This window comes from Anser cygnoides, chromosome 1, assembly GCF_040182565.1.
Source record: "Anser cygnoides isolate HZ-2024a breed goose chromosome 1, Taihu_goose_T2T_genome, whole genome shotgun sequence".
NCBI classification, from domain to species: Eukaryota; Metazoa; Chordata; class Aves; order Anseriformes; family Anatidae; genus Anser; species Anser cygnoides.
The window spans coordinates 92,012,791-92,037,766 of record NC_089873.1 but is presented as its reverse complement, the minus strand read 5'-3'; the positions used below and the strand labels follow the sequence as shown (position 1 = coordinate 92,037,766).

General features: G+C 39.5%; 1 protein-coding gene and 1 long non-coding RNA gene across 2 annotated transcripts in view; both read right to left on the bottom strand.

Annotated features, from left to right (window-relative positions):
- Positions 1 to 16,094: 16,094 nt before the first annotated feature.
- Positions 16,095 to 18,916, bottom strand: LOC136789745 (uncharacterized). The gene is made up of 3 exons (XR_010828671.1): positions 18,833 to 18,916; positions 18,614 to 18,738; positions 16,095 to 16,140 (listed from the first exon to the last, which is right to left on the bottom strand). It is a non-coding gene; the product is annotated as an uncharacterized lncRNA (long non-coding RNA).
- Positions 18,917 to 21,810: 2,894 nt separating this feature from the next.
- The window catches only part of LOC106039205 (LINE-1 reverse transcriptase homolog), a 153,584-nt gene continuing 150,418 nt past the window's right edge, over positions 21,811 to 24,976 (bottom strand). Inside the window, exon 22 of the mRNA XM_067002462.1 lies at positions 21,811 to 23,680. Coding sequence (XP_066858563.1) covers positions 22,114 to 23,214 — 1,101 coding nt within the window. The 5' untranslated portion in view covers positions 23,215 to 23,680 and the 3' untranslated portion in view covers positions 21,811 to 22,113. The remainder of the gene's footprint in view (positions 23,681 to 24,976) is intronic.

Below are 24,976 nucleotides of genomic sequence, written 5' to 3'. Positions count from 1 at the left end.
TATACGACACAGCTGACTCTGGGATGAGGAGGTGGGAAATTATGTCTCAGAAAGATACTCCTGGTCATGCCATCCTCAGATAATATTAATACTCTATTTTCATATATTGTAAATTAAATGTCGTATTGAAGATACTCCCCATTTACCGTTGTACCTTGTGATAGAAATAAGCCTTTGGTCTGAAATATTTTTAGAACTGGAACATTTTTTGTAATCAGATTATTATATAAGATCAATTAAATAGATTTAGTGGTTATGCAGCCACCAAAAATAAAGCATAAATACACGACATCGTTCTCCAGGGAAGATCTCATCACCGAAACCTGAGGGGATCATTAGCCTCAATTTCAATTTCACTTTTATACAGCACAGTCTACACTATGCAATGCATTATGTTTTGTATCATTAGCTGCAGCTATGCCAAACACACAGTTACTCTTCTCACCTGTCTGGCTTAGAAGCAGCAAGCTGCTTCCTGTTTCATCCACAGCATCATCCCCATCAAACAAATACACGTGTCTGCATCACAACATTTTTGCTGCTCTCAAATGAATCTACGGACTTGGCCAAAAACATCAGCTGAATTATTTGTAAGTGGTATCCCTAAAGAACTTTTAAGCATGATTTCCTTTAGTAAAAGTACAGGTGCTTATTATTTAAAAAAATAAATTAGCAATTATTTCCTTGAAAGAGCTTACACAGCAGTGTCATTTTGTTCTCTATAGAGTGCAAGCAGAACAAAAGACTCTTCAGCATGACTTTTCTTTCAGGTAAGAAAGCTGTAATAGGCAGGTGGCATTCAGATTGGTTAGTTGCTGTTCCACATGAAATACTAGCAGAATAAGGTTTTGGTCCTGCTATGTAAATAGTTTTGTCAAAAACCTCACTGAAAGGCAATGAAATCTCATGAATGCAGAGTAAAGCTCAGAATAGCAATTTTTCTCCCTGTGATCTCTAAAGCCTACTTTTAACTTTCCTCATGCCAAAGTCTTTAGTCTTATCTTACTCTTGAATCTAAAAAGCACCTGAATCTAAAGTCTCTAAAATGTCACAACTAAGTTAAGTTTTTTAGGTGTTAAACTACTTAGCTTCTCATAACAACATGGATACAGCTAAGAAGAGTTAGATGCTGTTGGTTCATCAAAGGCATTTTGGAACGTGCTTTGTCTTTGCTGTTATTTTCATCAGAAATAACTCCACTTATGTTAATGGGTTCAAGAGGGCAGAGCTGGTCTATAAATACTTCCTTGCTAGTTGTTTCCCACTTGAATCCAACAGAGTTCCAGACACTAGCTCATCATTATTATGAAACAGATTATGAAACTATCTTTATCTTGACCCACAAGTATTTCTCACATTTGCCCTTCCGAATCTCTTCCCCATCTCATGGAGGGTGAAGGTAGGGGGGTGAGCAAATGGCTGGTGGATACTCAGTTGCTGGCTGGGGTCAACCCACCACAGTGACTGATTTGGTTTGATTAACTTCCATTCACATGCACTGTCACTTATCAGTGCAGATAACCTGGAAAGACGTTTTATGAAAGGTCCATGTAGAGTACTGTAACTTGGCAATAAAAGCAAGATGTTTATCACTTACGATCAAATCAGACTAGCCATATAAATTTAATCCTGGGTCTAGATGCCCAGTATAGAAGTCATGGAAAGTTAAAAATGATTAGCACACAAAAAGAGACGGACAAGCTTCTACGCTAACGGAAGCACCAAAATAAACAGCCAACAAAAGCATATAAGAAAAGAAAACAGAGAACTCCTGAAGTCCGGATTGATGTTGGTGTCCTGGGCATTTGGGACAGATTAGGACAGCAGGAGGAACAGCATTAAGGGCTTTGGTTTGACTCATGGCCACAGTAAGTTCTCAAGTCTGTTTAGATGAGACTTAGCTATTGCATTTCCCTGAAGTGTGTTGACATAGCTAATGACAACAAGGCCCAACAGATGATTGAAGAGATGAGGAAAGGAAGCAACATCATGCTTTCCAAGGAAAAAAAAGAATGATCGAGACAGATGTAATTTACTCCAGTTCTTAGCATCACGTTCCTACAAATAGAGAGCAGTACTGGAGCTATTATCGTCACCATTCAGGCATGATAAGTGTGAAAAATAATGAACTATCTGAACACATAAAATGAGCATAGTATAAGGCATAGTTATCAGACATTTCAACTATCCCTGAAACAGGAATAATGTGTGTTCTATGAACCATCCATCAAATCTATCCGACATTATTCCATCTGACAGATTAAATGGCTGATCTTCAGTTTATGTAAAATTGCCAGATATCCAGCAACTTGAGATGAACCAGTCTAGTTTTCACGAAAAAAAAAAAGAGATTGAGTACAGTAGTGATGAAAATTACTACCTTCATTTATTCTGTCAAAATGCCAGAGTTTGCATGTCTTGAAACATAAAAATGAGGGAAAGACTGTGCAGAGGCAGACAGTTAAGCAAAGAAGGTAGGGTTAAGATGAACAAAAGCAGCTTGCAAATTACCAGCTTTAGGGCAACAGTTGCTGCTAAAGGAACACAAGACAATTAAATCTTAGGTTCATTTTCTAGCACAGAACAACTTAATTAAAAAGCAATTAAAGGTACATGAGGTAGGAGTGATCAGCTGACCTAATTTTGCATTAACAATCAGAGACTAGATTGTCAGCTGTGATCAGCCAGTCCCTGTTTGGGCAAGTTATAAGTCTAAGAAATATGTATATTTTAAAAGTATGCCTTAAATTGAGACAGTGGTGTAAAGGCTAAAACAAACATAGAGAGAATTAGAAGGGATAAGTATCATAGTGAGTGACATATCCGCAAAGAATTGTGCAGTAATTTTGAAAAGTTAATGTTTTAAAAAGAGTATCATGGTAACTTGAGGAAAAAAAAATCATTATCATTTGGAGGGAGTTTGTAGCCATTCATCATTTACAGGACAAGCAGGACAGTATCTAAGCAATACTTAAAGACAGATTATGATCAAAGTTTACAAGGGAGGGAGAACTTGTATCGCGGTGAATTCTTAGTCAGTAAAGTAAATATTTCACTGCAACGCTAGACCGTGACCTCAAGATATAACTGGTTTAACAGCATGAAGTACTGGGTATGGACTCACCTTTTGCTGAACAGAAATACAGACCCTCTGTTACAAGGAAAAGACAGTGGTCAGGCAATTTTATTTGTAACATGACTTGGCAAGATCCACAAACTGAAGCCAGATGATACTAATTTATATTCCAATTCTATCACACATTCTGCCTCCTAAAAATGACATTATTTCCATACAGCCAGGTATTCATTTACAGGAGAAGCATGGAACACAATGTGCGCAAAAGCAACTCAGCTACAGGTCACCTTAATCATGAAGACTACTAATGAAAAAGCTTCCTGTGATATGAGCCCAAAATGGATGAGTTCTGAGGTCCAATAATAAATGACACATACTTCAGGGAATTGCTCACTGTTAGGCTTCCTATCCTTTATGAGAAACAGTTGTGAGCTATAAGCACTCAAAACTTTACTGACAATTAGTTTAATGGAAGTAAATTATTTTACTTTCAGTAAATTCAGAAATATTCTGCTCTTAAATTGACTGCTAATTCTTAATGCAAGCCTGTAATCCATCCACGCTGCAATTATAGAAAATGCTCCTTAATTTGGAAGTCCTTCTCTTTCTCCATCAAAGGTGTCACAAATTGGTAAAGACTTCTTTTCTTCATTACAAAGAGCATTAAGATTTTGTTGTTATTATACTCTGTATTCTAAAAGGACCTTTCTGCACTACAGTGAAACAGTGCAACAAATTCATATTAAATAATCTGCTAATCTTCTAAGCCTTTTCTTATTTATCTTCTGCTTGTACTTTACCCTCTCGATTCTGGGGTGTTCAATTCACGACATTTTCAGGAAATTACTTTTCCTGTATTTCTTTATAATTTTGCAAATTAACATCTGGCTATCAGATTTCCATTTCTGAAAGATAATACATTATAGATGTCTTCACCTCCTATATACTATATGAGGGTTTCTATCTTTTATTTATTATTATTTTTTATTTCATTTTGTTCCAAAGAGGGAGGGAGAGAGAGAGAGAGAAGTAAAGATAAACCTGCTATTTAGAGAGTTTATTATTATTGTAAGTTAATTGTAAGGAAGTATTGATTGAACTTATCTAGCAGGTTATAGGTTGACTTTCACTGCATCACCAACATGATGTTTTCAAGAAAACGCCAGCAGTTTGAGACAGCTGATCCACAAGTAATTAAGGCAAATGATACCTTAAGCTGGAGATTTAGAGTGCTCAGTCACCCTGTTAAGAGTATTACTGGCTTTAAGACCTTTAAAGTCCATCCATGCTAAAGACCATCCATGTCACTTTGCCTACTATTGCAAGGTCTTTTATCATAATAAACTTGGTAAATTCATATTTTTACACTACAGCTCTCAATTCTCAATGGTAGTACAATATTGCAAGCCACCAGCTTTAAATGTGGCATTTAAACAGCAGAAGGTTTAGGATCACTTCTGCATTTGATTTTGATATAATTTGTTCCCATATAACAGCTTTGGTGCCTTAAAGTTCCTCACACAGGTAATTTCTAGATCACTATCTTTCACTTCAGTTGTAACAACACCCATGGTTCACAGAGCAGGTATTTTCCTCTAGGCTGTAAAGGGTATCTGAAAAAATCTGTAGGAAACAGACAGGTTGTAGACATTTCTAGATCAACAACATGTAAGTTGAATCCCTTCGTAGTCTGCAATCATTCCCTGGGATGTCTCCTGTGCCACACTGCAGACTATGTTCCTTTTTCAAAAGTTCTCGAGTTTGTATTGGGATGTTTTGGATCTGACTGTATGTCATACAATGAATGGTATGCATGGGGAGCTTGGGAGAGAAGCTGTGTGAACCTTTCTGGACTGTGTACTGCAACACTGCCCATGGCTGTGTAGGACCATGGAGACAGACAGCCATCCGTTCGGCAACACAAAGATTCATCTGCCTAACAAAATACCATTAAATTGTCCTACAAATCACTGCTTTCACAGAATAAGTTACAAGTAGTGGAGATACACTGTTAGATCACAATTCCGGGAACATTCCTCAATGTTCAAACATCCTGTTTTTTAATTCTGATTTTCAGGTGGAATTTTCAAGAAAGTGGCCTCTGTTTTTAAGGCACCATTTTCTTGAGCAACATCCTGCTTGCAGCTTTTGTAGAAAACCGTGGGCATAACTGGCTGCTTTTACCTTTCTCTGATTGACGGTCATGGAAAAAACAGGTTTTCAGCTTATTGTGTGACAGCCCTTTATTTTGATGACAGTACTTAACTCAATGACAGGTTAATCTTCCAAAGACTGAGATCTGACACACCTCTTTTTCTGGAAATCAGAAAACAAATAAAATACTAATCAGTTCATATGAAGCCATATAATTCCTCACTATTGCTTGCTGCAAATATGACTGATAATTATTTTATCAGGTTAAACTGATATTTCATTTAATCTCCATCAGGATTCAACAACGGGGAAGAGCAAATAAACCAGCATGCAAACAACTGATATGCTCATATTCAACAAACTTGTAGTGAAAGAAGGAAGAGTGGGCTGTGAGAGGATGAATTTTTTCCTGACCTTTTTGAGTGATCAATGTACATCCTGAACAGCACCGATAAGTTTTTGTCCCAGCCAGTTTAACTGCAAGTATTATTCCCCCCGGGTCTTAAAATTTAGATTCATATTAACATGCAGCATTATTTACTGCTTTCTGACATTCTATTTCTTCTAGCACGACACAGAAACATTGGGCAGGTTGAATCATACTAGCTATAATGTGACAATGTTATTTTCCCAATTGTATATACATTAACATTCCGATCCTTTTCTTTTGGAAATGAAATCTGAAGTGCTAGAGGCCTGGTCTCTATCCAAAGCAAAGCCATTTATCTAGTTCACTATTTTTTTTTTCTTTAATCTTTAAAGATGTATGTGGGGGTGGAATTTTCAGCCATCTGAAATAAAAAAAGATTCTGGGTTTTTGACGCTTGAGGGAATGTGAGAACAATCTAATTCGAGAAAAGTTACTTTTTTGTATAGAATAAAAACCTGTAGCAAAGTCCTGAGAGCTGTCTGAAAAATGGCTTGGGAGCTATTCTAATGAAAAAAAAAAACATAGATATAAACAAACTGTCAGAAGAGCAATGTAATTAGTCCTCTTGTCAAAGGAATGACCTGCAATATCACTGTGTAAGATGCTACTGCCAAATCCAAGAAGCATTAATCCTGAGTTGATCTAATCACTGTAATAAAATTACCAACATAGAAGATGAGCTTCATTATCATTCATGAGCTATAAGATGACTGGAAATGCTTGTGGTTCAGCATATGAATGTCCTTTCCAAATAGCTTGCTAACTGTAACGTATATACAAAACACATGCTCCTGTACTTGGTATTTCATACAACCAGCATCAAGGGCAGTAAACCAGACCATTGTCTTGCCTGAAACTGCTACATCAGTTTCAAAGTGAAGATGCTGAAACCTGTAGTTAGTGCCCATAATCACAAGGAAACTTCATTGACATATGAGATAGAGTAAAATTTATTCAGCATATTTACTATTCTAAAAGAATAAAAAAATGAAAAAATGGTCAGGGTAAAGGTCTTAGGAGCATGACTTTTTAACAGGCACACCAAGCTCCACATGCTGGAGAGAAGAACATTAGAGGTGCCCCAAACAACCCCCATCATAAAGTAAACAGTAAGAGCTAAACATATGTTTGTGTTTTGATGTCCAGTAAATGTGAATCAAGAAAACAGAGCTACATGTAAATAGGCATGTAACAACAGTGGAAAGAGCACATGCTTATTGCTGGCTGACTCAGAGATTGTTCCAGGGAAGCTAGTAGTCATTGTAATGCTGAGCAAGGCTGTTGTTTATTCATTAAAACCTAGCCAAACCAGCTTAACATTAGTTGCATTAATCCTTCCTGTACAATCAAATGTCACTTAGGGTATATGCAAGTTTCTGTATCTGTCTTGCACCTTAGGCTACTCTTATTCTCACTGTTGAACTTTCCCTGTGTAGTATATAACAGAACAGACATTTTACCGTGTCCCTTTTCCATGTGTCTCTGGCTGTCAAATGACAAAGGGAAAGCATGTGTTTCAGCACGCACACAAATACAGATCTCCTGGGGAAACGTCTTTCATTCCTTGCTTATTTTAAAACTGTCTTAGAATCTGAAATAAAGTTTCTTGTGCTGTTATTTATCAATCAGAAAGGAAAATACAAAATCATTTACTATATACACTCCAACAGCATTTTAAGGACGTGTTTTGTAGGGCAAGGACCCTTTTTAAAAATATCAATAGCAATATCTACCTCGATAAACTTATTCTGTAAGTTTCTAAAGCAAGCAAGATCCAGTACTACCTGTCCCCTCACATCAGCCTCTGCTATATAACAAACCTCTTCCTGAGGCAGTCTTGCTGTGAGCTCTTGGTATTTAGCGTGCAGAGCTGTAGTGAAGCAACTGGTCACTACCATGTCTGCACAGCAGCCAGCTAGTTACTCAAAAACCCACAGGTGAAAAGAACTCAGCAGTCACAAATGACAGTGCAGGAGACAGCTGAGCCTGCTGTGCAAACATCTTGTGGTATTTTACTTCAGATTAGGTCTAGTGAATCTCTGATACTTTTTGCACAGTTTTTACTGTTTCTGAAAGCACACTTTAAATTGCTTGAGTATGAAATAAACACTCCGCAAACAGAGCTAACTTAAGGAGGGAAATCACAGATTGTTATATTGTACCTCAGAAGCACAGGGATGCTCCACAGGGTCCAAAAAGGCAAGAGAGCTTGTTTGTCACTGAGGTGATCTAGTTTCCTTCTGGGATGGAGATATCTGTCCTGGAACACATCCTTTTAAAGCTTGCTTCCTGCATGTGGCCTTTTTCCCCCCCCCTACAGATGTCTAGGCATAGAAATGGCAGAACTGAACCCTTATGGATCCAAAGCAGTTCTGGTGCACTGCTTTTTGGCCATTCACGTTTTCCTTAGGAAAAGGAAGCTTCCAGCTATATAACCACCTGGACTTCTGCTTTAGTTAGTTCCATTTAACAATCATCTGTGTTTGATTTTACAGTGTAATTCAGTGTAAAGTTTGACCTTTTATAGTTCCCCAGTATATGTAAATTGTTTTCCAGGCAGGTGGACTGTCTCTATATGGTGAAACGTAGCTTTTTTTCTGGGGCAAACTTCTACTTTGCATGATGTAAAGCCAAAAATTGACTGTGCATGGACTATTTTTGTTCTTACCCTAGCTCTGTTTTGTAAGTGGTTTGTCAGAAAGCACAAAACCAAACAATGAAATACATTTGTTCTTGGGGCTCTCCTGCCTGCAGAATGAAGAGCCAGCTGTGGTCCTAACAAACAAGGCTTTTGCAAAAAAGATGCATGAAATTTAGGCATTTAATTATATATGTCTGTCATGAAATGGTAAAGGCTCCCTAAATGACCATTCAAAAGGTTAGCAGCTGACATTTTAAGTTAATGCTCAGATTCAGCATGCCCCCTGATGTAGTGGCACAAAGAAACAACTAAGGGGCTGCAAAGCCCCTTTCAGAATGACTTCTGACTACCCTTACAAGCCTGTGGAGAAAAAAGGGCACCTCAGCTACAGACACCTACTCTTTCTAAGATTATGAATCCTGGGCACGTTCACATCACATCATACCAGGCCCCCCACCTCTGTGCAGATCAACCCTGTAGGCTACATACGCATAATTTTTACAACTTGTTGACAATTCCAGAGAGCATTAATGGGCATTACTGAACACTTGTATTTTCTGAACCCTGTATTTTCTGGTTTTAATAAAATCAGGAAATGAGAATTTGAAATGACAATTCATTTTTTACTTTTCAAAGGTCTTGAGCTTTGGCGTTAACCAGACTCTCCAGAAGACTGCATGATAAGCAGAATGCAAATTTATGTTTCTTCCATACTTTTTTTTTTTCAAAAAAATGGGAATAGTAATCCAGACAGTTTTAATATGAGCAGTTTGCATAATAAATTATCAAGAAAAAGGCTATTTCAAGATCCAGATTACAGCTCACTTTGTATTTCTTTAAAAGCTACTCTATATACCTTTTCAATTCACATAAAACTTGTTATGCGCACAAATTATTTGCATAATATTCTTTGCATAAGGAATACGGGCTTTATTATTAAAGTACTCATTCAGCATAGAATTGTGTTGGGACCTTCTTGATGGAATAAACAGATTTAACGATTTCATAAATATGAGGCTGAATCACTACAGCTAAGTTGGTGACCTCCTTCTGCACAAGGATCCACCTTGCCGTATATTCTGTTCCCAGAAGTGTTGTAAGAAAATGCTGAGGGGAGAACAGGAATAGGGCAAGCCATATGTAATAATTCTGCAACAGCTTTCAGCTACTTTCAGCTAAATTTTTACATGAAATTTTCATAAGCTGTATAAATAGCTGAAGTATGTTTATGCATGAAAACAAATGCAAATTTTCTAAAATATGAAAGCACTTATATTTTCTGTCCTGCAAAAAGTTAGTTTCACTTAAACAATGTGTAACAATGACTATTCTCTCTCTCTCTTTTAAGAATAAAATGTTTGCTCTGCATTTTGGAAAGTACACATTATGAATCCTTTTTCTGCATTGTTATCCCTAAATTTTAGGAATTCATTTATTATTCTTTGCTAGGTGACTTAAGTGCAAAAATTAGCCAAAGAAGTCCTTGACTCCTCTTCATCTGAAAATCCTAAAAAGATTCTGTAGTTTGAGAGAAAATTTTGAAAAAAAAAAGTCTCTAGCGATAGCAATGATGCTTCAGTTGAAAAGACGCATTATAAATAGCATAAAGAGATAGTATAAAGTTACCACAATAATGTGTGTTTTTTTCTAAATTCCATAGGATCCATGCACCACTGAAGTATTATTGCATACTCATTTGCACAGTGGAAAGAACATTTATTTTACCTATAAGTGTCCTTTGAAGGTATTACTACCTAGATAAAGGCAAATTTATAGGCTGTAGTTATATTTAGCTCTTCAAAAGCATTTGGCAAGGGATTTCAATCAAAGCAACAGAAGCTACAGTAGAACATGGGATAAAAAAGCTGTCTGAAGAACAAAAGGAAAAGCCTCATAGCTTGAAGCTTTTCAGTATGGATAGAAATGTCTCCTACACCTGCATTCTTTCCCCCCTGTGAAGGGGCAGTTTTGGAGCTAGGAGATCTCCCACAGATGAAAAGTCAATAGTTGAGATGAGGTACTTTATAAGAAACAAACAGCCAGTCATGCAGTAACACAAGTGTATTAAATTAAATTTCAAAATAAAATTTCAGTATTCCTATGATAACTGGTGCATGGTAACTAATGAAGTCGTTGTTTGTCCGATTTATGAACAGTAAGTAAATTCATATATTCTGTATGTTCTGAACTCTTAGCTTTACTAAATACATGTCTTGTATTCCTTTTGGGACAAGTTACAGACTAGTATAAGTGGAACAGGATTAAGAACTGCAAATATTGGACTGTTGCTAAATATAACATGGGTTATGCTTTCAGGCAATAAATTACTAAGATAAAGTAGATATAAAGAAGATAAACAAGCATAAATGATGCTGGAATAGATGAACAGCAGAAAAGGAGAATTAGATGAAGACTTAAGTAATCCAATCAGTTAACTTGCTGAGAAGCAACATTTCTAGAAGAAATATTTAAAAAAATATCATACTGAGAAGAGAAGAAATGTGCATTTGGCACACCACACAAGAAATGCTGAATCATGAAGAACTTAACTCATAACTTAATTTAGTGGTAATTTCTGCTCAATTTGTCAGCTATGTAGGGAGACACAATTTGTTCTAGAAAAAGAGAGAAATACGAAAAGAAAATCTGATATTTCATGTTAAGGAACTTGTTTGTAAATCTCTAGAGAAGAAACAGAGAGGTTAGAAATACTAGATGAGATGAAGGGGAAAAGAGATTATTGCCAAGCTTGCAAAGAACATCACAAGAGATGTGGGTGATTTACTTTTCTGTAGTTAAAGTGATTTCAGTTTTACTCTTTAAAACAGATTTCAAAAAATCTACACAACTACTGACCATCCTTGTGTGATCATACTTCTGGCAGGTACATACTACAGCAGGTAGCTTTTGCAAGATTTGAGATTTGTTCAAGCATCTGATTATTATATAAACTGTGGTCAGAAATCCTTAATAAAACAAACAGATATTGCCCCGAGTGAAATGGTGAAACCCCAAAGAAAACTTGCTTCTCCAAAATGTAGTGACTTAAATGGAAAATCCAATGAAGCAACAGATAAACAGATGCCACTATAGAGATATAAAGCACATTGTCTGTGAAGCTGAGGACAGACAAAAAGGGAGAGCCTGTGAAGCAAGAATCAGGACCAGCCTAAGATGCAGTTAGCAGCAAGACAGAGAGGAGACTCCACAATTTAGAAGAAAAGCTTGATCTTCTGAAGTGACATTTAACAGAGGGGATGGAGCAGGGAAAGAAACTGATTGTGAGAACACTGTCCCCACCATGCTGAACTCCTGCCAGTGATGACCGAGCAGCAGCAGGATGGCATGCCACTTAATTCCCACTTTATCACAGAACTGTAAAGAAAGCAAACGTTTTAGAAATCCTGTGCAAAATCTGTTGTCTCACATGTGCCCTAAGAGAGAAACAACAAAGGAGCCTGAGCAATGGAATATGGCTCTTGAGAAGAATCCATTGCCCCATGAACCCCATCGCCCCAAGAACCCATGCCCCAATCCAGGGGATGGGGCAGAAGGGTATGTGGGCTGCCATGCTGTGTAGCCTATGCAGTGAGTGAACCACACGACTGCAAACAAGTCCACCGCATTTTAGGCAAATCATGACGTACAAAAATTGGTGTTGCGAGAATTGCAGAAAACAGTTTAGTATACAGTTGTGAAGATCTAAAGACAAATAAAACATGAAAACATTTCCTATCCTTTTATCACTACAGATCGAAGGATAAAAATTAAAACATGTGAGGCACTGTCTCTTCATCTCTGATCACTAATAACAGCTCTATCAAGCCCCTTCTTGGAAAACAGTAGAATAATTTGGTGAAGAGCATGATGTGACAGAAAGATGGAATTAGATGACCTAAAAATGAACAAGCTAAGTAATTTTTGGAACTCTACCACTACTGCAGATCTACTTGATAAGGAAAATTTCAATTGTTAAGATGGCAATTAGACATAAAAATATATTTATGGAAGGTCTTATGATTTCTTTTTCCCTCAAAGCAAGACATAATTGGAAATTAGAATGAAAAGAATATTATATGTCATGAAGTGATAACTTGACCAAACAGTAATTTTCTGTTCCTAAAATATGGCAGAAACAAGCAGATGTCCTTGTTCACACTATTAGAAGCTTGCTTCTGACAAAAGCACTTTGTCATTCAAAGAAGTACTATACCATGCAGTTTTGTGATGCAAATTCTTGCTAACAGCAGATGTTTATTTAGCCCCTGCCCCTTGATCTAATGCAACAATTCTTGATGCAGGATGTATCCTTGGAAACTAAACGTTGGGGTTAGGCTCAGGAACCTGAAAGATTTACTTAGCTTTGTACTTCCTTTGATCATCATTTTTGTGGGCGAAGGTATGTAATTTTTAAGCACATTCAGCAAACAACTTGCCTGTAAACTGTTGATATATCATATTCCTAACCACCTACAATTCCAAAATGTATTACAACTTCAAAACAAAAAAATGGTATCTATATTCCATGTATAGGAGTAGGAAGGTCTACATCTTTCAAACTGATCACTGTCTGTTTCATTCTTAGTAAACTCAGTGTTTAGCAAAACTATATATTTTTTTCAAGTGTTATTACCTTTTACATTGCATTTGGATACAGCAGCTGATTCCAGAATCCTAATTCTTACCTGAAAAAACCTGAGTCAAGACAAAGTCATAAACTCTCATACTTTAAACATAACGGTGATTGTTTTAGTGCTTTTGCAAATGAACAGAATATTTTATTTCAAAAACAGACCAATTCAGAGATTTTCGTTGTTTTCTTTTTATGATTACTTATAAAACTGTTTCAAACAAAGGATCTTTAATGAGGCAAGGCAAACCCCTTAGCTGTCATGGAACAAGTACTCAATCCCTTTAACAATGTTGTTTTTTTTATCTATTCTTCCCAGGAGAAAAGGAGGGAAGGGAGCCCAGAAAACAAAAAAAAAAAAACAGTGTTTAGTTCTCAAATCCAGACTGAGCTCAACAGAACTTTGTACAAAGACAAACCAGAGATGACTTAAAAGGAAGCTGGATAATCTTCAAGTAACAGTTCACCTGGGACTGCAAGTTTCCCAGTTGCTTTTGATGTCTCTTGATTGACTGTCTAAGGTGATTCTTGTTTGTCATTTGAAAAATGTGGTCATTTCTTCAAAGTGCCCAGAGGAATAGAGGATAAGCACCCTGGTCTCTCACACAGTATCCTACAGTATAGGACTAATCAATACAAGAGGAAGAAGCAAGCAAGAGAGGAGTATTATGTGCTATCATTATCTTGCATTCCCCAGCAAGAAGTTATCTTTAATGATTTAAAATACAGCACTGTTCTCGTATGGGGTTGTTCTCTTGAGCCTGTAAGGTTTTGTCTTATACAATAGATCCTTCACTGAATGTAATCCATATCTTTCCTGTTAACATCAAATGATAAAATAGGCATTACTAATTTTAGCTGTTAGCTCTAGGAAACATGCTCTGCTCAGAGAAAGGTACTGAACGTATGCTAGCATTGCTTACTAGATCTGCAAAAAAGGCTAGTTAATTGCACTGAAGGCAGGTGAAAACCACTTTCTTCGTAGGCTGCTAAGATCATACAGCCACAACAAAGCACTAACGTGAAGACTCTGTCTGAGCATCACAGGGACAGCTGCTTTTCCCCATCACCTTTTTGTTGTTGTTGTTGCTGATTGCTTGGTTGTGGGTGGGGGTTTTATTTATTTATTTATTTGTTTGTTTGTTTTGAGCAATTGGAAGCTAGGTGCCATTTTGAAATTTCTTTTACAAGTTATTTTTCAGAGTAGAACCATACTTGGCATACAAGTCCCCAACATAGTTTTGCACCCAAGTGTCCATCCATGGACACCTCCACTACTTCCTGTGTAGAACCAGTGTTTTGCTGAGAACCCATTTCTGCCAGGCTCTCAGTCATGTAGCCACTTGCTCTCTCCAGAGTGAGGCTCTGGGAACTGAAACTGAACATACTAGAACAAGTGTGGTGACGCAAAAGTTATGGTCACTATTAGGCACATACCATCAATGTTATGTGTTTGCCAGAGGCGAACAAAAACATGCATTACCATTAGATTGAGAAAGTGAATTTATCATCCCAGGGAACTAGCTGTCAGGTGTAGTTTGCAAAAAGATACTAAGTTTTTTATTTGCTATAACTACATTTATACATATATAATAGTATAATTAAAGAGCAACAGAGAAAATCACAAACAAAAAGTCAGTCAACTTTTGCTTTCTATACATGCTTTTACTGGGTGTGATTTATTACTGTAGCCAATGGAGGAACAACTACATCAAAAGGACTTGATTAATTGAAAAGTTATTTTTCTCCCAAGTCCCAGGGATTTTTGCACAAATTCAAATTTCTCCTAGACCTTCTACTTTCTATGGTGGAGGGATATGCTTGAACTCTCCATGTAAATCACAGATCTAGGGGAAAACCCAGAGGCACAAACCAAAGTGATTACTACATTGTGGAAAATATGTGACTGAATGTCCAACTATGTGTCATATTTCTTCATTTCTTCTGCATTCTGTGCCTAACTGCATTTTTCCTTGAAGTGTGTATTGATTTAACACAGTAAGAGAAATTTAAGCGAAAGTCTGCCTTTGAAAACAAAAGCAAGCCTTCAATGTAGCCCTCTACAGAGGAGCCTGCTTTTTGTCATATTTTCCAAAGTATCACCAGATCCCAGCATGGATAACAGTCAGAACAGATGAAGTGCCATAGAATCGTAGAACGGTTTGGGTTGGAAGGAACCTTAAAGATCACCCAGTTCCAATCCCCTGCCATAAGCAGGGACACCTCCCGCCAGACCATGTTGCCCAAAGCCCCATCCAGCCTGGCCTTGAACACCTCCAGGGATGGGGCATCCACAGCTTCTCTGGGCAACCTGTGCCAGTGCCTCACCGCCCTTTGAGTGAATAATTTCTTCCTTCTATATAATCTAAATCTCCCCTCTTTTAGCTTAAAGCCATTACTCTTCGTCCTATCACTACATTCCCTGACAGAAAGTCCCTCCCCAGCTTTCCTGTAGGCCCCCTTTAGGTATTGGAAAGCTGCTATAATGTCTCCCTGGAGCCTTCTCTTCTCCAGGCTGAACAACCCCCATTCCCTCAATGACATGAAGTGTAAGAATTTATTGTCCATCCTCAGCAGGAATGACTGAATCCTGCTGTCAGCCTTCTCATTAAAAAGTCAGGAACTAGGACCACAAATCCTACTAGGAGAGAAAATATGGCACCATAGAAATGACATAAGAAAAAACAGATGAAGTAGTTCCAAAATGTTTCAAAGTTGTTCCTAACTTGAAACACGTCACTGAGGAAGACAACATAAATCATTCCATAGCTGGTACAGAGCAGCCCTGCAGCCCAGTAAGTACTGAATTGCCATTGCTAGTAACAGTCCATAGACTTTCTGCTGAGTTTGCAGGGCCTCAGGATGGTAGCTTGTCAAGCTTACTTTGTCTCAGCTTCTCTTGATCTGCTTGCAAATTCCTGACTTAGCTATAAGAGCAATTTTTTCTAATGACTAAGTGGATTGGCCTGATTTACTTTATTTTTCTTATTTTTGTATGATATAATCATAGTTTAATACAGTTATTCTCTGCAGAAGATACAGTTTAATAGGAAAGGCCTTGAAAACAGGGACACAGGACATGGTCTAGAGATGTGCATGCATGGGACAGTAAGAGATGTGGCACTGACTGACACTGGAGGCCCCACCACTATAGACAACTCACCAATGGTAAGTCGAAGAAATGCAGACTCAGAGCTGGGCAAAACTACCTATAGAGGTACAAATAGAACAAAGAATAAGCATCCAACTTGCATAAAATCTACTGTATATTGGAAATTCAGTTCTATCATGAACTAATCAATAAAGAGCAAGCAAAGTATAAAGCATGTTAACAAACACATAAGTATTACTTCAAGATGTTCCTAAGCTAAGGAAAGAGAAATCAACAATATCATATTCCTCCTATCTAAGAATTCAAGCTGCATGATCTCTTCTGCCCTGCAAAACCTTCAATATTAGGACACCACGGGCACTGGAATGGTAAGAATTATATTAGGAAAACAAGCAGAGACCATGAAGCATGAGTGTCGCAACTCTTTGTTGTTATAGAACCTTTTGCTCTATAAGTAGTAGTCTTATTTTTTTTTTTTTTGTCCCTGTAATAACTTAGTCTGGAGTAATAAATTCTATTTGGTTAAACTGTTAGGATTTCAATTGCATGCAAAATAAATTCTTGGCTTTACATATAATTTGTGTTTCATTTTTACCCGTAACAAGAGATTGAGGGTAACAATGTGTAGATAGTACTCTGCTCACAAAGGCCGTTTCACACTGGGATTTTAAATAATTAATATGTGCTATTGAAAATAATCATCATCATCCCTTTCCTCCCCATCCAAATTGAAGAAAAAAATGCTCAAACATGATATTTCTCTTCTGGTACAATTCATTGTTCAGCCTCTTTAAGTTCACTGATCACCTAGTAGTAGCTTGAAGGTAGTATTTTAGGAAAATTTATTTATTTAAGGCCTCATGCATTTTGAAAGCTGAGAAGCTGAATGCATGCTGATTTGAGGTTGAGTATTATGAGTTTCTGATAAATCTAAAGCAAATTTTTGAATCCTCTTCATTCAGTGTTTATCCATAGATTTTCTGTGTCATGGTTGGGATTTCCCAGCACTTTTCCAGCTTGAACAGAAAGTGCTGTTGCTCATGCAAGTGACATATTTAATTCTGCTATAACAGTTTTGCAATATTCAGGATATGAAGATATCTACCTAATGGGCAAAGAAAATAATTTGATAGTTTTGACTCTGCATCGAAGTAGATGAGCATATCTGAGATAGATAAATTTAAAATTTCATACACCATCTGCACTTTTTTCTTTTTCACTCTAAAAGCAATTTAAATGTCATGTTTTTGCCATTACTGTTATTACCAGTAGTCTCCTTCATGAAAACAGACAACTTAGTCAAGAAAATACTGTATTTCAGAGACATTGAGGGGAAAAGAATCTATTACAGGAACTTTCCTATAAAGACAACTCTTATTAAACTTTTGACTGATCATTTGTCTCTGCATTTCTTCAGAATGACTTGTCCTGTGCTTGTTTAACTGTATTATGATAAACTGAGATATGGGATTAGTTTCCTATGTGCAAGTCAGAAGCTAAAGCTGGCCATCTGTAAAATAAATGTTACCATAGGATGTCCAGAGTCTATGAGAAAAAATATTGAAAACTAAACCTGAATTAATCTGTCAAGACTTTACTTCAGAGTGTACTGCTGATATGAGGAGTGCAACAAAACCAAAAACAAGTGTGTAAGCACCACCTTTAGGCTTGGTCTTTATCAGCTAGAAAGCATGAAGGTCCAGCCTTGCGTGCTGAAAGGAAGGAAGAATAAGAGAACTTTAAATGGTGGCACACTACTGTATAACATTATTTGTGAAAGAGACTAGGAAATTAATTCAAAATAATGGTTAATTTACAGATTTGGCTAGAAAATTTTGCTGCTATTGTTGTTTTCTTGAAGTAATAAGGCCTGTGTACTACAATGCATCAAACTGAAGCAGTCTCTCATGTGTGTCTTTGGAAGTGACTGAACACACATTGACCAAAATGAAATCAGCAAATCAGCACTTACAAAATATTAACACATTCTCTATGCAAAGATGTAAAATGAAGCAAGAGAGAATTAAGGAATAATATGTAGCATTAGTGGGAAGAAGTGAATGAAAGCACAACAGTATATTCTCAAGGTGCTGGAAGGAGCTGAAACAAGTTGCTTTATTTTTATGACTTCTTTGGGTATTACCTTGCTAAATCCTAACTCAGTTTCACTTTATATAGTTCCAATTATACTGGTTTACCACACTGAGCAACAGTGGGGACTTCTGCTGCCTTGCCTCATTTATAATGAGTTGCCTCTGAGGGGTTCACAGATCATTTGTCACCTACAAACTAAACATGTTCCAGAATGATGCCACCCCCTTTGGGCTTAAAAAAACCCCACAACAACAATCAAAGTTATCCTCTGCCAGAACAACATGTTTGACTAGCCTGCAGCATTTACAGTTGAAGACTGTACATGAGAGAAGGAAATTTTCTGTGTCTATCAAGAATCACAAACAGACAGCAAGGTAACCACACCAGCCTGAGCGGTGTTATGTTGCTCTGAAAATGAGCTTGCTGCCAGTGGCTCCAGAAGCATCAGGTCTCCCCCTTTTCAATTAAGCACCCACCTGATATAGGGGGACAGTGACTTTCATTACCACATTTTTGCAAAGTCCTCTGAAAAGCCTTGAATGCTCAGAAAGCACATCTTCATCGTTAAGTTCCGCTCGGCAAGTGGTGAACTCCTGCATACCTACAATTTGGAGACATGCTTTAAGTGCCTAGTATACAAATGGAAACTCAGATGTGCAGTTAGTGGAGCACTACAGAAATGAATTGCCATTTACCTATCAATAGCTTTTAGACATCTCAGCAGTTCAATAGAAGCAGCTGTCCTTAAATACTTTTCAAAATGAAAGCCATTTCCACCTGACAAAAAACAAAATACAGCTGTAGCAAACAACAACAATAAACAACCCAGACCTTACCAACTATTTGTAAAATATCCTTTCTAAAAAGACTCTAGTGTTGTGGAAGCATTCAAACCACACTTTAACTAAATCATTTTTTCCTGAAAGCTCTAACCCAGAAGGTACTACAGAGATAACTGTGCTATGGAATTGATATAGGAAATCTTTTGTTCTTCATACACTGCTAACAGGAACATGTGATACATATGGTAGATATGATGAATAAGGCTAATTATGAAGAGCCCCAAATGGTCTTTCCTCTCCTTTCTGTTCCAAGACAAGTATCAAAGTTCTTGGAACTGTGCACTGGTGAATTTTTATAGCCATCTTATGGTAGTTGATGCTGGGTTATGTCATATGGGGAACATGGAGTGGGATTTCTACTTGAGCAAACAAAATCAAAGGGGGCACGTATATTTGAAAGGGAGAGGGGAAAAATGAAAATATGACATTCATGTAGAAGAAATTCAAGAACTGTGGGACCTCAAATTAAACTAAGGGGCAGTAGGTAGACAAAAATAGTAAAGGAGGTACTTTTTCTGTGCAAGGATAACTTAGGCTAGAATACTCCCACATCCTGTCCTGGATGCTAAAGCTGTGCAAGAGTTCAAAGACAGCTGGACAAATTCATGAAAGAAAGTTGCCTGTAAGGCCACTAAAATCAAAGATGTTGCCTTTGCTCAAGAGCAACCTGAGCCATAAGTCACGACTCATGTCTAATGGCCATACTGTCAAAGAATACAGAGATAAGGCAACCTCCAGAAAATATTTCTCATCCTCTTGTCATGCCCAACACAATTTGTCTCAGTAGAATAGTAAGACAATTTGCTTTGATGAAGCAGGTGCAGCACACAGCACAGGAAGAATTAACAAAAGTATATGGCACAACATAGGTGTAACTTGTTTTCTTACTCTAGGGCTGAAGCTTACTGGAAGCTGCTGTAAGTGTTGTCTTGCTCCTTGGTGAGTGGGCTTGAGTACTAAATGCCCATGTTATCTGGATGTTATTCATAATCCAGGTAGTCCTGAATAGTTTAGGTTCAGCACAGAAGTGCATACGTGTGGAGCAGCATAATAGGATGAGGACAAGCAGGAAAGGTTTAGGACAGCACATGCCTGTGGAAAAGCAGGGACTCTTTCCCTTGGCATCATCACCCTCGCTCCTTGTGACTGCAGAAGAACTAGTAGTTGAATGGCCTGATCTAGTCTACCTTCTCTTAAAACATCCTCATGTGCAGCCTCACATCTGACTGGCTTAGCCATGTGCCTCAATGTATCTTTACCGTCAGGGTCTTTAGCTTAGTTTCATGCTTTGCCAGAGCCAAATTACCTTTTGTTTGATCCATGCAAGTTGGCAACTACCACTAGTTTTCTAAGTGACCAAGTGCCAAACTAACAAGCAATACCACCACACCTGTAGGCACTGGGGGACTACAAGCAGCACCTTCACAGTATCACAGATTTCTAGGTTGGAAGAGACCTCAAGATCATCGAGTCCAACCTCCGACCTAACACTAAGTACTCCACTAAACCATATCGCTAAGCTCTACATCTAAACGTCTTTTAAAGACCTCCAGGGCTGGTGACTCCACCACCTCCCTGGGCAGCCCGTTCCAATGCTTAATAACCCTTTCGGTAAAGAAGTACTTCCTAACATCCAACCTAAAACTCCCGTCGCAACTTTCGCCCATTCCCCCTCGTCCTGTCACCAGGCACGTGGGAGAACAGACCAACCCCCACCTCTCTACAGCCTCCTTTAAGGTAACTGTAGAGAGCGATAAGGTCGCCCCTGAGCCTCCTCTTCTCCAGGCTGAACAAGCCCAGCTCCCTCAGCCGCTCCTCGTAAGACTTGTTCTCCAGACCCCTCACCAGCTTGGTCGCCCTTCTCTGGACTCGCTCGAGCATGTCCATGTCCTTCCTGTAGCGAGGGGCCCAAAACTGAACACAGTACTCGAGGTGTGGCCTCACCAGAGCTGAGTACAGGGGCACAATCACCTCCTTGGACCTGCTGGCCACACTGCTTCTTATACAAGCCAGCATGCTGTTGGCCTTCTTGGCCACCTGAGCACACTGCTGGCTCATATTCAGCCGACTATCAACCAATACTCCCAGGTCCTTCTCGGCCAGGCAGCTTTCCAGCCACTCATCTCCCAGCCTGTAGCGCTGCTTGGGGTTGTTGCGCCCCAGGTGCAGGACCCGGCACTTGGCCTTGTTGAACTTCATGCAGTTGACCTCAGCCCATCGCTCCAGCCTATCCAAATCCTCCTGCAGAGCCTTCCTACCCTCGAGCAGATCGACACACGCACTTAGCTTGGTGTCATCTGCAAACTTACTGAGGGTGCACTGGACGCCCTCATCCAGATCATCGATAAAGATATTAAAGAGGACCGGCCCCAGTACCGAGCCCTGGGGGACACCACTAGTAACCGGCCTCCAACCAGATTTGACTCCATTCACCACAACTCTCTGGGCCCGGCTATCCAGCCAGTTTCTAACCCAGTGAAGCGTACGCCAGTCCAAGCCCCGAGCAGCCAGTTTCTTGAGGAGAATGTTGTGGGGAACGGTGTCAAAAGCCTTACTGAGGTCAAGGTTGTTGTGGTTTAACCCGGCTGGCAGCTAAACACCACACAGCCGTTCGCTCACCCTCCCCCCTCCCTCTCTGGGATGGGGGAGAGAAACGGGAAAGTGAAGCCGGTGAGTTGAGATAAAGACAGTTTATTAAGACAGGAATATAATAATAACAATAATAATAATAATAGTGATAATGATAATAGTATTAATAATAATAATGTGTAAGAAAACAAGTGATGCACAATGCAATTGCTCACCACCCGCTGACCGATGCCCAGCCTATCCCCGAGCAGCCGGCCCCCCCACCCCGGCCAGCCACCCCTATATATTGTTTAGCATGACGTCAGATGGTATGGAATACCCCTTTGGCCAGTTTGGGTCAGCTGTCCTGGGTCTGTCCCCTCCCAGCTCCTGCTGCACCCCCAGCCTGCTCGCTGGCAGGACAGAGCGAGAAGCCGAAAAGTCCTTGGCCTGGTGTAAACACTGCTCTGCAACAATTAAAACATCAGCATGTTATCAGCGCTCTTCTCACCCTAATCCAAAACATAGCACCCTACCAGCTACTATGAGGGAAAATTAACTCTGTCCTAACTGGAACCAGGACAAAGGTAAACCACATCCACAGCCTTTCCCTCATCCACCAAGCGCGTCACTTGGTCATAGAAGGAGATCAGGTTCGTCAAGCAGGACCTGCCTTTCATAAACCCATGCTGACTGGGCCTGATCGCCTGCTTGCCCTGCAAGTGCCGCGTGATGACCCTCAAGATAATCTGCTCCATGAGCTTTCCTGGCACTGAGGTCAAACTGACAGGCCTATAGTTCCCCGGGTCTGCCCTGCGGCCCTTCTTATAGATGGGCGTCACATTGGCTAGCCGCCAGTCAACTGGGACCTCCCCTGATAGCCAGGACTGCCGATAAATGATGGAAAGCGGCTCGGCCAGCTCCTCCGCCAGTTCTTTCAGTACCCTCGGGTGCATCCCATCCGGCCCCATCGACTTGCGCACATCCAAGCTCCGTAGCAGGTCGCCAACCATTTCCTCATGGATAGCGAAGGCCACATCCTGCTCCCCATCCCCTTCCACCAGCTCAGGGCACTGGGTATCCAGAGAACAACCGGTATTGCCGCTAAAGACTGAGGCAAAGGCGGCATTAAGCACCTCAGCCTTTTCCTCATCCTTAGTAACTAGGTTTCCCCTCACATCCAGTAAAGGATGGAGATTCTCCTTAGTCCTCCGTTTCGCGTTGATATATTTGTAAAAGGATTTTTTGTTGTCTTTAACGGTAGTAGCCAGGTTGAGCTCCAGATGAGCTTTGGCCTTTCTAATTTTCTCCCTGCACAGCCTCGCTACATCCTTGTAGTCCTCCTCAGTGGCCCGCCCTTTTTTCCAAAGATTATAAACCTTCTTTTTTCTGCTAAGCACAAGCTGCAACTCTCTGTTGAGCCAGGCCGGTCTTCTTCCACGCCAGCTCGTCTTTGGGCACGTGGGGACAGACCGCTCCTGTGCCATCACGATTTCCTTCTTGAGGAGCGCCCAGCCTTCCTGGACTCCTCTGCCCTTCAGAACCGCCTCCCAAGGGACTCGGCCAACCAGCGTCCTGAGCAGCTCAAAGTCAGCCCTCCGGAAGTCCAATACAGCGGTTTTACTGGTCCCCTTCCTGGCCTCGCCAAGAATAGAGAACTCTACCATTTCGTGGTCACTCTGCCCAAGACAGCTTCCGACCACCACATCTCCCACCAGTCCTTCTCTGTTTGTGAAGAGAAGGTCTAGCGGGGCACCACCCCTGGTAGGTTCGCTGACCAGCTGCGTCAGGAAGCTATCTCCCACGCTCTCCAGAAACCTCCTAGACTGCTTTCTCTGTGTCGTGTTGTGTTTCCAGGATATGTCCGGGAAGTTGAAGTCCCCCACGAGGACAAGCACCTTGTTTTCCTCTACCTTATGTTACTGCTGCTGCTATCACAACCTGTCCTTGGCCCAGTTGTCTGGTCTTTTAAACAAAGTTCAGAGCTGTGAAGAAGTCATCAGAGGAGGGTTCTCATGTGAAGCATGTGAACAAGGGCTTAACAGCGGTCCCCAAAGCCAAAGTTCGAAGTCCCAAAGTTCACCAGCCTAGAGCAAGTGGTTCATTCAGGGCTAATTGCTTGTAAATTAACACCTGAGCAAAAAAAAAAAAAAAACACCAATGAAAAGAGAAAAAGAAGGAAAATTGCATAAAATACTATCAGAAATCAAACCTATGGCTCCCTTTATACAGGAGATAAACCATCTGCTTCAGTTCATGCTTGGATGACTCCCCATTTTCAAAAATGAATGAAGAAGTGAGCAGATTCCCCACTTCAGTTTTACGAGTAGCTATTCATACACCAGAACACTACAAGTATTTTATTGCTTTTACCCTTCCTCCCCAGCTGGTGCAGAGGCCAATGCAATTTTATTTATTTATTTAGAGGAAACAAACAAACAAAAACAAAAAAACACAAAGAAAACCAATCAACCAACCAACCAAACAAAAACCTCCCAGAGTCAAACTAACAGATGAGTCTGGCAATAAAGAGAAAGGTAGTTACTCGGAGATAGACTGGGGCTGTGTTCAGCAGGTGGAATCAGAAATATGGAGACTTAAGCCTATCAATATATTTCCAGAGATCTGTGTAATAATAGCAATTGAGAGCTTTTATAGCTACACAAATCTGTCAAACACCACTTCAATGATATTTCAGGAGGGAATTGGGCAAAGAGCTTTTTACAGAGAGTTAGGGGAGTTCTGTCACACCTCATCTATTTGATATTGCTTTTAAGTATTGCAACACCACCTCCATGCGGAAGGCAGCAAAGGGAGTGCTATCAAGCAAACCCAAGCTAAATTACAAAAGACAGCATCTCTTCTGAGGCAGCCAAAAAACCCCTCCCAAAAAGCACAATTCTGATGGTTAGTGTAGGATGAGTAAACTGGGAAAGAAGCAGTATTGGGTAATGCCAGAGGCTCCAACTATGAAAAAAATCTCTGAAATGAAATATAATTCCATTTTCAAAGTGACAGATTCATGTTTATATTGAAAAAAAATCATTACTTTCAAAAACAAAACCTAATTATTCCAGCCACCAGCACAGAACTGAGGACTTAAGGACCCTAAACAAAACAGCCTAGCATGTTTTATTTATAAGAAACTTATACTAAGATTGTTTATTACTTTCACCAATGAGTTATTAGGGAAGCTCAGGTTTTATTCACACTGCATATATTTTGTAATACACACTGGAATTAAGGAACTCTACAAAAAGCAGATTACAGTTTTTAAAACATTGCTTTAACTTGGACACACTGAGTGTCTCACCTAATTTGCATGCATATATAGTCATATTGTATTTAAAATTAAAATCTTTTTGTATTGGCCTTTCCTTTTTCCTTTCTTTGCTAGTGAAACAGAAATGGCTCAAGTTCTCCACAACT